At 41.5% G+C, this 12979-nt stretch overlaps 1 protein-coding gene across 3 annotated transcripts; it reads right to left on the reverse strand.

The window, feature by feature from the left end:
- Positions 1 to 3741: 3741 nt before the first annotated feature.
- On the reverse strand, positions 3742 to 12128 carry LOC130374717 (uncharacterized). 3 transcript variants are annotated; one of them, XR_008893667.1, is made up of 8 exons: positions 12114 to 12128; positions 11732 to 11882; positions 8771 to 8864; positions 8211 to 8252; positions 7812 to 8012; positions 7481 to 7680; positions 7029 to 7068; positions 3742 to 6897 (listed from the first exon to the last, which is right to left on the reverse strand). XR_008893667.1 is itself a non-coding variant. In XM_056581646.1 (7 exons), exons 3-7 carry the CDS (start codon positions 8242 to 8244, stop codon positions 6734 to 6736), a joined length of 639 nt encoding a protein of 212 aa, XP_056437621.1. In that variant the 5' UTR covers positions 8245 to 8252; positions 8771 to 8864; positions 11732 to 12059; the 3' UTR covers positions 4706 to 6733. The 3 variants fall into 3 exon arrangements, 2 of the variants coding, with proteins under 2 accessions (XP_056437620.1, XP_056437621.1); XM_056581646.1 differs by lacking the exon at positions 12114 to 12128 and having other exon boundaries at positions 4706 to 6897; positions 11732 to 12059; XM_056581645.1 differs by lacking the exons at positions 11732 to 11882; positions 12114 to 12128 and having other exon boundaries at positions 7812 to 8053; positions 8771 to 8858.
- Positions 12129 to 12979: the final 851 nt, after the last annotated feature.

Below are 12979 nucleotides of genomic sequence, written 5' to 3' on the forward strand. Positions count from 1 at the left end.
ACATAGCCAGTGTTGGGATAGTTCACTTTCTACGTGAACTAAAATTTTAAAATGAACTAGTTCAGTTCAACGTTCATAATTCAAAGATTGGAACTAAATTCAGTTCCAAAAAATGAACTAGTTCATAGTTCTTTTTTTCAATATGTTGCTATGAGCTATTATTTCTTTCCGGTATTTTGAACATCGAGCCCACTTCGTGATTTGTCTAGGATGAAATAGAGTGGTTGAATCAAGCATCGTAGCAAAATACAGTTTCTATCGTGTTTTATTGTACATTTAGTGCATTTTGTAAATCCCATTGATTTCTGTTGGAAGACTCATTGCTCGTTGGCCGGAAGCGGAAAGGGAACTAGTTTGGTTGTAGTTCAAATTTGGTTGTAGTCTTTTCGCTCAGTTCTAGCCCTACTGTTGAGTCGGAGAACCGAGCGAAAAGACTACAACCAAACGTAAACAGCCCCCGTTTCCGGCCAACAACCAATGATTCTAGGAGGTATTCTAGTCCGCTGAGCTATGAGCCAGAGAGCTAACGTTATGGATTGTACATATTTATAATTCGAAATTCGTCTCAGCCTTTATACTAGGGATGGGCATTTGAAGAAATTTCCTTGATCGAGCATCGCTAGAGTTATCGATCAATTATCGATTAATCATTAACTTTTTTCTAGTCTATATTGAAATTCCCGTTGGTAGAAAATGCAGCATGTTTTTATCAATGAAATCTTTATTCCAACAATAATGTATGGGCCAACATTAATACAATACAGTTAACTTGAAGACCTACAACTGTTTAACAGTTTTAAAATAATAAATACAGGCATTATAGGTTATAGGCCTATGCGGCGCTCGTAAAGTCCGAACAATGCGCCTACAGGCGCTCTTAAAGGTTTGGAAACGATTCAACAAGACTAAATCTGTAGCCTATTCCAATTACAATAAGTAGCCAACTTATCGGACAACAATAATCAAACAAAGGCAGTAGGCTAAAAGTGGGCATAAAACGGTATAACTGTTTTGAAAAAACGGGGGGAAAAAGGCCGACACATAATGCCTATAGGCTGCAGCCGGCGCGCGGAAAAGGCTTGCAACAAAAAGATGAGCCACCCATTTACAAACAATTGCATGAACTAGTCTATCTAAAAGCAATACCTTATTGAACATATTATATATAAGGCTGAACTTGTTGCTAAAATATCACAGTTTTGGCAAAATGTAACGACTCCAAGAGGCACCAAGCCGAAAGAAAAGCGGGGCGACAGACAACACATTAAGAAAAAAAAGAGCGACTCACATACGGTGGTGACTGTCCCTACTGTCCCTAGCATAACTCCAGCCTACATATTTTTATTTAGGAATATAAGCATGTTAACATGCTCGCGGGTCAGACGCGAACGCAGCCTTGTAACTGTCAGTCCAGCAGCAGAAAACAACCCGCTCTGACGGGACCGAAGTTGCGGGGATGCAGAGGTATTGTCGCGCTAACTTTGACAGGAACCTTCTTCCATTCACTTTCCACCAGTCGGCAGGGTGGTATTTCTCCCACATAGTGATATTCAATTAAATGCTTCAAGACTCACAGTATGCAACACAACGTCCTTTTGATCGATAACAATATAAATTGATCGACGCATTTCTTAACGATCGATTATCGAGCATCGATTAATTATGCCCATCCCTACTTTATACCACAGATACTCTAGGGTCTATAGCATATAACCGTGTTGTCTGATTACAGTTTGATTCATTTTTCACAATTTAACAGATCTCGTTTTGAAGAATAATCACTTGCCATTCGTTTCAATGGGAATCGGGACGGTCTATACTTTCAACATAAAGTGTATTTATATTTCTTAATTCGTCCCAGCCTTTACACCACAGACACTATAGGGTCTATAGCAGGGGTGCCCAACCTTTTTTTAACCAAGATCTACTTTTGAAGTTCATGACATGCCAAGATCTACCAAGTCAAACACAAGGGCCGGGCAATAACAAGTAACAAGGAACCCCGAGTGCAGGTCAAATATAGTTGTTTTTTTATTTGCACAGGAGAATAAACAGTAAGTTAAGTCCAATAAACGAGGAAATGATCAATGTGTCAAAAAATAGGTTGTCAAAACAGAACTTAACAAGCTCACAAGAACTTCACACCATCTCTCTCTCTCTCTCTCTCTCTCTCTCTCTCTCTCTCTCTCTCTCTCTCTCTCTCTCTCTCTCTCTCTCTCTCTCTCTCTCTCTCTCTCTCTCTCTCTCTCTCTCTCTCTCTCTCTCTCTCTCTCTCTCTCTCTCTCTCTCTCTCTCTCTCTCTCTCTCTCTCTCTCTCTCTCTCTCATCAGACACACCAAAACTACAGAAAAGAGCAGCCAAGAACTCCAGTAAAGGCTGTGCAGTCAAAAAAAATCCAAATCTAAATAAAACACTCGGGATGGGAATTGATAAGAATTTCACGATTCCGATTCTGCTTATCGATCCGATTCCTTATCGATTCTCTTATCGATTCTCATTGGGTGAGAAAATAAGTATAAATGTGTTTGTTTGCATTACATCTCTTTAATATCTGATCAGAAGTGCTTCTAGTATTAGGAAATTGTACATTTTCAAATCAATTGGTCTAGAAGAAAAAACATATGTTTCGCTTTTTAAGCCCAAATGCCATCATTATGTGCCATACAACTAAAAACACAGACTGAAAACAGCCAAGTAAGAGCTTGTGCCTTTTGGAATTCTAACAGTGCTCATTTGCATTCAACTTGTAACAAAATTAAACTGACATAAACAAAATGAAGCATTGATTAGACAGAGATTTATTAGATGGGCCTACCTAATAAACCGTTGGAACACATAAGACCGGAAACCATAGCAATGCCGGTAAACAAACCCCGAGAAGCCCAATCCCTATGAGAGCTCCCCACGCTACGGCCATCCGGAGGCGACAGAGCTGTTGGCCGTGATATTATGTATACAATTATAATATAGTATATAATATATTATATACTATTATATATAGAGCTCCGGGAGTCGCAAACTGCAACAATCACTTTCTCCGCCATTCCGCGGTTCACCCGGAATGAGTTTGACGGCTGAACGCGGATTGGCTGTTACGTTACACATGTCACTCAGTTATCACGCTGTTGAACGCTGATTGGCTGTCATCACGACAAAAACTTCCTTCTTCCTCGGCGGCGACATGTTTGCTGCGTTCTGAACCAAATCAAAGCAGCGTGTGTGTGACGTCACGACGCATTTACCGCGACCGGAACCGATAAGCGGAATCGTTAAGCAGGCTTGCTAACGATTCCAAGGAATCGGTTGACTCGGAACCGGTTCTGAACAAGAACCGGTTCTCGATTCCCATCCCTATAAAACACCACAATTAATACACACACACACACACACACACACACACACACACACACACACACACACACACACACACACACACACACACACACACACACACACACACACACACACACACACACACACACACAAAAGTAGAGATAACTTCATAGCAGGCAGGAGGAGAAGGGAAGTCCAGTATTTCAGAATGCTTAACGGGGCATTGGCACTGGCAGAGAAACCGGCAGATGGATTCAAATTCAACTGGAAAACAGATAAAAATAGGAAAATATTAAGTACAAACTATGTGGATGTGAAGATGTAACATACTCTTCAAAGTACAATATATGAATAGGACTATGCCTAATTCAAGATAAGAATAATATAATAATATTAATAAAAAGAAAACGTCTCTACCTTAGTGAGACTTCTGGCACTGGGAGGAGTCAGCAAGCTTCTCATAATCCGGGCGGTAGGAGCTGAGCGCCAGCCTTAGGCAGGCCGCAAGGTGGTCATCAGTCAATGTCATTCTGTACTTCGACTTGATGATCTTCTCTTCCAGCAACAGGTTCCAAAATTCGCCACTTATGCCAGGTGTTGCTCTTGCTTTTAGCTCAATGTCATTTGTGAGAGTAAGAATTTCGTTCTCCACAGCACTGCCGTCCAGGCTGAAGAGCGTGGCTATTTGGGGGGCAATGCAATCAACATCAACATTTGCAAATGGAAAGCATAGGAACTGGGCAACGGGCTCAATGGAAGCAAAGTCCGCAAACCGGCGCTCAAACTCCGATAGAATGCTTTGAATTTGTTGCGCATAAGCATCTGACAGCTCCACACTTTCCTTGCCCTGGCGGCGGAGCTCTGCCTCCATGTGTGGAAAACTCCTCAGGTCACACCGCTACAACCTGCTTAACAGCAGGCGTAACTTTGTTTTAAATGCGTTCACTGAACTGATCATGTTGGCGATGTGCTTTCCTTTCCCCTGCAGCTCGAGATTCAAGTCATTGATCTTATTGGTGACATCGGTGAGAAAGGCCAAATCAGTGAGCCACTGACCGTCTTCCAGCTGGGAATAAGCAACAGCATGGGTTGTTGAGTGTTTCAGGAACTCTTTAATTTCGGGCAAAAGTTCCAAAAATCTTTCGAGGAATCTGCCACGGCTCAGCCACCTGACGTCAGTGTGCAGCAGCAGATCTGTGTGGTCTGCACCTGCCTCCTCCAGCTGGGCACGGAATAAACGCCTCTGTAAACTCCTGGCCCAAACAGAGCAAGCGATCTTCATCGCAACATCCATGACGTCCTTCATATTTAAAATCTTGCCGCACAGCTGTTGTTGATGAATGATGCAGTGGTAGCTCAAAAAATCCGGGAAAGAAAAACCATCCGAATGAAAACACACAACTGCGCCACATCCACAGCATCAGTCGACTCATCAAATTGCAAGGAAAAACAAAGGCAGGCGTCAATGTCATTTTGTAGCTGCTGTTCTATATCCCCTGACATGGCCTCGCACTGCCTTGTAACGGTGTTCCTGGACAGCTGCATATCTTCAATAGAGGACACAATCTCTTTCTTGTTTTTGAAGTCAGCAAAAAGCGTGTCAGCGGCTTCCAAAAAAGCTTCCTTGAAAACTTCCCCATCTTTAAAACTTTTTTTTCGCTTTGCCAGAACTCTACTGACACGGTAAGACGCTACTCGTAAACACTGCCTGCTTTGCGGCTAGTTGTCTCTTCAGCTCAGAAACCTTCTCAGTCCGTAGAGCTGATCTCGCCGGGAAGTCACTAGCATACTTCTTGTGAACCGTAAGAAAGTGTCGCTCCAAATTCCCCTTCTTCGGAATGGCCCCAGCAGCATTACAGATCAGACAAACCGACTTTGAATTTGAAAAAGTAAAAAAGTAATCATCTTCCCACTCGCGATGAAAGTGATAAGTTTTAGCTTTTTTGGCTTCCGACATTATCTCTACAACTGACAGCTACGTCTTCCCGCTGTAGAGTCCCTGGTTACAACCTAGCAACCGTGGCAAACCATGGCCAGCAATCAGACTCTAGCATGAATAAAAAAGGTTGCCTGCATACCTATTTTTATTTTTCATTTTATTATTATGAAAATACACATTGGCCTCTCATGAACAATGATTTGATTAGTGTTTTTTATTTTGTATATAATTATTATTTTTTTTTTCATACACTTCTCGCGATCGACTGAAACTCCGCCCACGATCGACTGGTAAATCGCGATCGACTGGTTGGGCACCCCTGGTCTATAGCATATAACCGCATTTTCTGATTGCAGTTTAATGTAACAGTAAGCTGACAACACCGCAACTGCAAATTAACCACACGGAGATAACCATGGCAACCGGTCAAACAAATGTTCTCATTCTGCGCGCGCATCCGCCGTGTTGACAAACAAATAACCCCCCAATTGAACGAAGTTAAACCGAGTGCGCGTGCCGTTCACAGACACCAGAATGAACAAGTTCACAGTAACGTTCATCAGGCAGTGATACAGTACGTTCAGTTCACGTTCGCCGAAAATATGAACGAGTTCATGAACTATCGTTCAATGAACGCGTCCGTCCAGGCACAACACTGTACATAGCATACATACATACATATATTATATATATTCCGCACGAGAAGGGTTCCCGGACCAACTAGTCACTGTCTCGTGCCCACTAAAAACCGTCTCGTGCGAACTCGTTGTGATGTTTGAGTGACTCTACCAGCAGCATCAACAACTCCCATTATAATCTTAGCAGCAGCATCAACCTCTCCCAGTATAACCTATATTATAAGACATCAGCATCTAGCGCTGTGTATTGATTGGTTTGTTGGTTGATGATTGTGATCTATTCTTACTGTGTGGTTGAGGCATGGGACCTGCTGCTGTATATTTTCAAGTGTGTGTGTTACGAACCTAAACCTATATTTTGTACTATTTTGTAATTAAGCATTTTTTGCCGGTATTTGTTATACACTGGAGGCCTGGTATAGCTAATGTTAGTTGTGTACCAGTGTATGGGCTACATCATTATACATAGTCACAAAAATATATATCTTCAGTATTTTATTTCCTTTATGAATTGGATACACATTTGGGGCAACACATTAACACAGTTGGTTGTAAACAAACCCTATTTATCTAGATTATAGTTAGACGTTTTGATGTATTTAATTCATAAATGATAGATTTAAGATCTATTATTATATTATATAGAGTTTAATAATTTTATAGAAATGCCATGCATCATTCAGCTATTAGTGAGTGGAATGCTCGGTGAGAACATATTTTTGTTTGGCTTGCTCTCTTCCGCTCTTTCAAATCTTATCTACAGCACCTGGAATAATTACATCCATCAACATGTTACAGACAGCATCCTTAATTACTAGATTCATCAAGGTGATGGACTCGAAAATGTTGGCAAGTAGTTCCATAAACTGGCAGAGTCCTTGCGGAAGAGACTGCGATCTTTCTTTGGTACTTCTCGATTGGAGAAAATAAACCACAGTGTTCCTCCGAACACGAGAATAGCCAGCAGCACCTTCGGTTTTACCAACCCTAAAATTAAGAAAAAAATACATTTGGAATATTCAGTGTTATAGAAGTTGTAGGTATTGTGAGAATTAGTCTCATGTTGCTTTACAGATCAATGATTACTCAAATGTTATTTCAATTTGTATCATACTTACAATAGCACATGCGGATGACCCAGTTTTTCAAACGGTTGAACTGGGAATTGAAAAGCACAGATGTTAATAAAGAAAAATATATATATGCACAATTTGCAATGACATTTTCAATGTTCCTGTTCACAAAAGGAGGCAAAAGTGAATCGTTGCAATGGTTGTTTTTGTCCTCTGTTTCCAAGTCATCAAACTAATTTTGAAGAGATATTAATGTAACGACCATACAGGCGATGTGATTTTCCAGAAGAATTGGTCAAAATGTGCGGTGTGAAATGGAAGTAATTGAAATTATATTAACCATCAGGGCTATTATACCGTCGAGGCCAAACTGTCTGGCAGACAAAATCTCCAAGCTAATTTCAACAGAAATGTCCCCATATATGTTATTATACATGTGATTCTGTGGTGTGATGCATCTACGTTTTTCATGGCATATCTGGATTTTTTTTAAATACCGTAGAATAGGGGTATCCAACTATTTTCAGGATCTTATCAAATTCCCTTTCATTGTGGGGGCATTCCAGCATCTTTCCCTCATAGAACATGACGTCCACACTGAGGAGGATGTTTGCTGAAATCTCTTTTGCCTTGGGAGAGACAAACTTTCCATGGTCATAGGTATGATGTAGCACCACCAAAATAACCTGCTTTCCACCTGCATTGTGAAACAAGAGGAGTGTGGGAGAAAGCAGAAAGGGAGAGCCAGACAAAGAATAAAAATATATAATAACAGGGATCATTTGGGGTTAATAGATTCATTATTTTGAACTCCATTGCAGTCCTCACCTGGACATTTCTCCATAGTCTCATGGATATCAATCCCCGGCCGTGTACTGATGGTACAGAAGGCCAGGAGGTAGTCACATTGGTTTGGTAACATCACCTCAGTCTGACCCTTGGCCTTCAACTTTAGCTTAAATTCCTCACAGATGCGGAGACTACAGCCATTACTGCCGTTCACACTGTAGAAACTCCTCATCCGCATTCCTTTGAGTAAATAAATGTCTTTCAGTCCGTCATTACAACCACTGAAAAATAATCAACCGACAAAACACTACTAACTCAATTTAAGGCATTATGGTAATTTGTGTTTAGCCATTATTCTGGAATTGGTCTTTAGCAAGAGGAAAATAAAAATTATTGACAAGGATAATTGGCTTGATCAATGTGAACGTATAGCCCTACCTTCGCTCCCAAACCATTTACTTAGGCTGTACATTCTGGACGCTACATAAAAGGAAACAAGACTGGTCAGTGTTGTCCTTTAAGTTCTGATGGAGAACAACTTTTCATGCTGTTATTCCCTCTAGAGCTGCAGCGTGTTTTTCTTTCATGTGGTTCTGTAGGTCCATCATGCGTTTCTGTAAGTCTGTCATCTGGTTCTTTGCACTGCGCTCAAGCTGGCCGACAATCGCTACTCCGTGGTCAAAGTCGTTACATTTGGAGAGCGCGTGTATTCTGTCCTTTGTGGCAAATGCATTGAATCAGCCGAACAAGGGCTGTTCTGTTTTCAGACTACGTCCGGTTATCAAATAAGGTGTTAACATGACAACTTCGTTTGAAGGATCATAAGTGAACATAGCACTACAATGGGGACATAGGTTTACTTTAGCTCTGTTTGAACGGACTACTCTGATAAAAACGCAAATAATGCCTGTAACAGTTGTCATCAATAGGACAATTAGAAACAGTGAAACACGGACAAGTGGTTAAAGATCATCTCTTTTGAGGAGGCGTATTCTTACCCTGATATGTTTGTTAAACGTTTCTCCGGTACCGTAGAGCAGCAGTCTGGTTCGTAGTCAGTTTCGCTTTGGAACTCCCGCGCCTGCGCACTGCCTAACTCGACACACACGAACACACACACACACACACACACACACACACACACACACACACACACACACACACACACACACACACACACACACACACACACACACACACACACACACACACACACACACACACACACACACACACACGTATGTATTTATTCTGTATGTTGTACATAAAAACATGACAATTGATTCACTGATACATTGAAACGTGATTTTGTTATTCATAAAAAAATCGTAAGTGCATTCACCTAGAGACTCTGCGTTGTCACCCCGTCCCTCCCCTCCTACTTGTTGTAGGCCTACGTCCTGGAACTTAATGTAGGCTACGCACTTATTGTGTGTCGTATTTAGTTATAGTACTTAGTTTTGTAGCATCTTGTTGTGGCATTCGGCGGTCGAGGAACCAATAAGATAGTTTAGTTAAAGAACTAGTGACAAGTTGCCAACAACGCCACCCCAGGAATTTCACCTGGAGAGTTAGATTAACCTCAGTTAAAGCACACAAGTTCGTTTACTAATGAAAGCTTGAGACTGGGTCCAGCATACAAATTCAATTCCTTTTAATTAATATATATAATCTCTAAACATGACTTCTCAATAAAATATGTTCACATAACCACACTAAAGCGAACACACACACACACACACACACACACACACACACACACACACACACACACACACACACACACACACACACACACACACACACACACAAAATACACAAAAAGGGGAGGGCAAATAACAACAAAGAAATGAAATCAAAAGTAATGGAGATTTATCCAAACTGATAAATCCCAATGAATAAGTAAAGCAATTAAGCCAAACCAAAAATAACTAAGAAAACGAATTAAACCAAAACAAACATGCAAAGCAACCCACAAAACACAAATAATATCATAAATAAGATCAGTTAGAAGTCGGTTAAATGAATAGATCCAGATAATGAGGCAGCAATCACCATACTCGGTGGCAGGTACAGCACAGTAGGAGATGCAGAGTAGGGTGGATGTGTTGGCTATATAAACCAGTGGACAAAACAGCAGCCGGCCAACAGCAGCGTGAAGAGGGGGGGAACGTGCTGGCAGATACCGCCCACACACACGTCAACCCGTCAGGAGTTGAATGAACATCAAAGGGGAGGGAAGGGGATCACTTGTACCGAACAGCACAATTACAAGTGCAACTCGATCAATCAGCTGATCGCTCCCCGCTCCAACAGGTAGAGGAGGAAAACACTCGCACGCCCTACAACTGGGGTCGATACGGGAGAAGGAAGACCCGGCCAATGAACTGCCAAACAACGGCGAGCTGCACGATCCAGCTAAAAGGCGATCAGGTGAGGCGATCAGGTGCGGTGATAACAGGAGTGATAACAGGAGGCGGGGCAGCCAGGAGCTCCCAGGCAAGATGGCTCCCAGTGCACAACCACCCACCTTTATAGGCAGCGCACCCAACAGTGATAGGCCGGTACTGCAGCACTAGTTAAAGGCCCATCCTGCTACATTGTCCTAGCTAACTTTGTTGTATACGAGGAATGGGTAAACCTAGCGATTATTGGTGCTTTGTTTGCACTTGGTTATATGAACATCCTTATGTACCGACAGCAATAGGCTATATTGTTTCACTTTCTTATGACAAATGTACTTATTGTAAGTCCCTTTGGATAAAAGTGAAATATATTTAAATGTAAATGTAAGTAAGATGTGTTGTACCCAACATAGAATATTAACCAGTGTGTTTTTTTTTATCAGTTTTGTAAGTTCACAGATCAATGTGATAAGTAGGCTACTTAAAGGGGAATTCCAGTGTAAAACGGATTTGGGATATGTTTTGTATGATAACTTGTTGAAACGTTTGTTTTTGAGCACAAAAAACACATATAGACGTTTTTTTTCAGTTGGCTGTCTTTAGCCGATTCTATCAAAACGCTATAAACTTGGAACAAATGGGGGCAGTGGTTATGGTAAAAACTAAATCGCTATTTTAAACCATTTAAAAGGCTAGAAGTAGCCCGACACTTCTTTGATAGTACAATAAGGGTCTTAACATATAAAACGAGGCATTGAGAACTTTGTAAGTGTACAGATTGTTTATTAAAAAGTACATTTCATACACAATACCATCAGTAGATCACCCGTCGACGCCATTTTGTTTTTAAGACTCGATAAGTAGATTGGCGAACACAGCTTGCGTGTTGCTGACGGATGTCACAATCTCTGTGTTCGTCAATCTACTTATCGAGTCTTGAAAACAAAATGGCGTCGACGGGTACAAAGTTCTCAATGCCTCGTTTTATTTTGTACTACTTATTGTACTACCAAAGAAGTGTCGGGCTACATCTAGCCTTTTAAATGGTTTAAAATAGCGATTTCGTTTTTACCATAACCACTGCCCCCATTGTTCCAAGTTTATAGCGTTTTGATAGAATTGGCTAAAAAACAGCCAGCTGAAGAAAGCGTCTATATGCGTTTTTTGCGTTCCAAAACGAAGGTTTCAACTCGTTATCATACAAAACATATCCCCCCCTTTAATAAGGTCGAGGTAATCTATTGTGTGTTCCTGAAAAGTGTATAAGGCAGAATCGCCACCAGGGGGGCCTCTTGGTACTCCGCTCTACCCTGAATAGCGACACGCTGTTGTAACCTGGTTATAATATATAATACTACGTTATATGATCATAAGTCTGCCGTGTGTGCTTGAGTTGTCTGCTTAAACAGAGAGAGATTTTAGTGTTTAATAAACGACATAAGACAATCTGAATTTGATTGTTTTGTTGAAAAAGAAAGTGGAACACTTGTATTATCAGTGTGAATGCAAACAGAGAGAACATGTTGGCTGACTTATCTCCACTACATAGATCACCTTTCATGGAAGACTAGCGGCCTCCTCCTGTGGCCAGAGGCATTCCACCACGAGGGACTCTCTTTGACTTAGGACATGAGTGCCATTTTTGTGAATCTGTCATCAGACATGGTAGATCTGAGCCATGTTTTGAGCCTTTGCATTGCAGACCCTGGAAGTGTAAGGATATGTTTCAGCAACATTGTACATTGGGAAAAATGCCATTTCGGTTATTTGAATCATTTGAGTTTCCAATGCTGATGAAGGAAAGGCCCCATCTTCAGATTGAATATTGTGCCTCCAGCGTTCAATACCATATCCTACATTTATTCAAATATGTTGACACCAAGTATGCTGCAAGCATTGCAGGATAATTCCTTTCAGTAAATCGGTGAAGGCCTACTTTTTCAGCTGACCAAGAACGACTGAGGTTATCCTCTCTTATCTCAGAGCTTTCTTCCTCCTCATTGAGGTAATGGATGCAAATGGTATCGGTTCTGTCCCACTGACGACCACAAACTCATCAGCGGACCCAGTAAAGTACTGAGCCTCCTGTATTTTATCAATCAGGCGGCTTTTATTAATCAAGTCTTCCTCGGCACCATTAGCTCGTTCTGAATCTTAGGGGAAAGATACAGTCATTCTTGGGAGCAGTCTGCACACGTTGCTGAAAGGCAACGTCAAATAGTGCTTTCCATTGAACAAAGTAGTGTTATGGCCAAAGGGTTGCCTTTGTTGTTTGCTGCTTGTGTAATCTGCAGGGAGCTGGTGGGCGGAGCCACACCCATTGGTGAGATGCGGCGCACCTGAGCAGGCTTGGCTTGGGAGCCTCTAAGGCCCCGTTTACACAAAGGGAAAACGCAGATATTTTCACACGGTTTGGCCTCTCATTTACACGAAAACGCCGTTTTTGTCACAGAAAACGATCATTTCTAAAAACTCCGGCCAAAGTGGAGATTTCTGAAAACGCCGGTTACGTGTTGTCGTGTCAACGGGTAGAAACGGGGTTTTAGGTTCTGAAACGTCACATTATGCGCCAGGAAATGCTTAACGTCATATGAGCGCCCTATGTTTACAGTTTGCTTGTTACAGGAAGACGCTCGTGTTATTCGTTGTTGTTGATTCTGATGATTCTGATTGGCTTGCATGGCTTTATCCTTCTCCCTACACTGCCGCCCATAGGTTTGGCATAGTTATAATGTCCCAACGGCGTATTTATCCGTTTTGATGTAAACGACAACTTTTTTGAAAACGATGTTGTGTGCACAA

Source organism: Gadus chalcogrammus, chromosome 21 (assembly GCF_026213295.1).
Source record: "Gadus chalcogrammus isolate NIFS_2021 chromosome 21, NIFS_Gcha_1.0, whole genome shotgun sequence".
Taxonomy (NCBI): Eukaryota; Metazoa; Chordata; class Actinopteri; order Gadiformes; family Gadidae; genus Gadus; species Gadus chalcogrammus.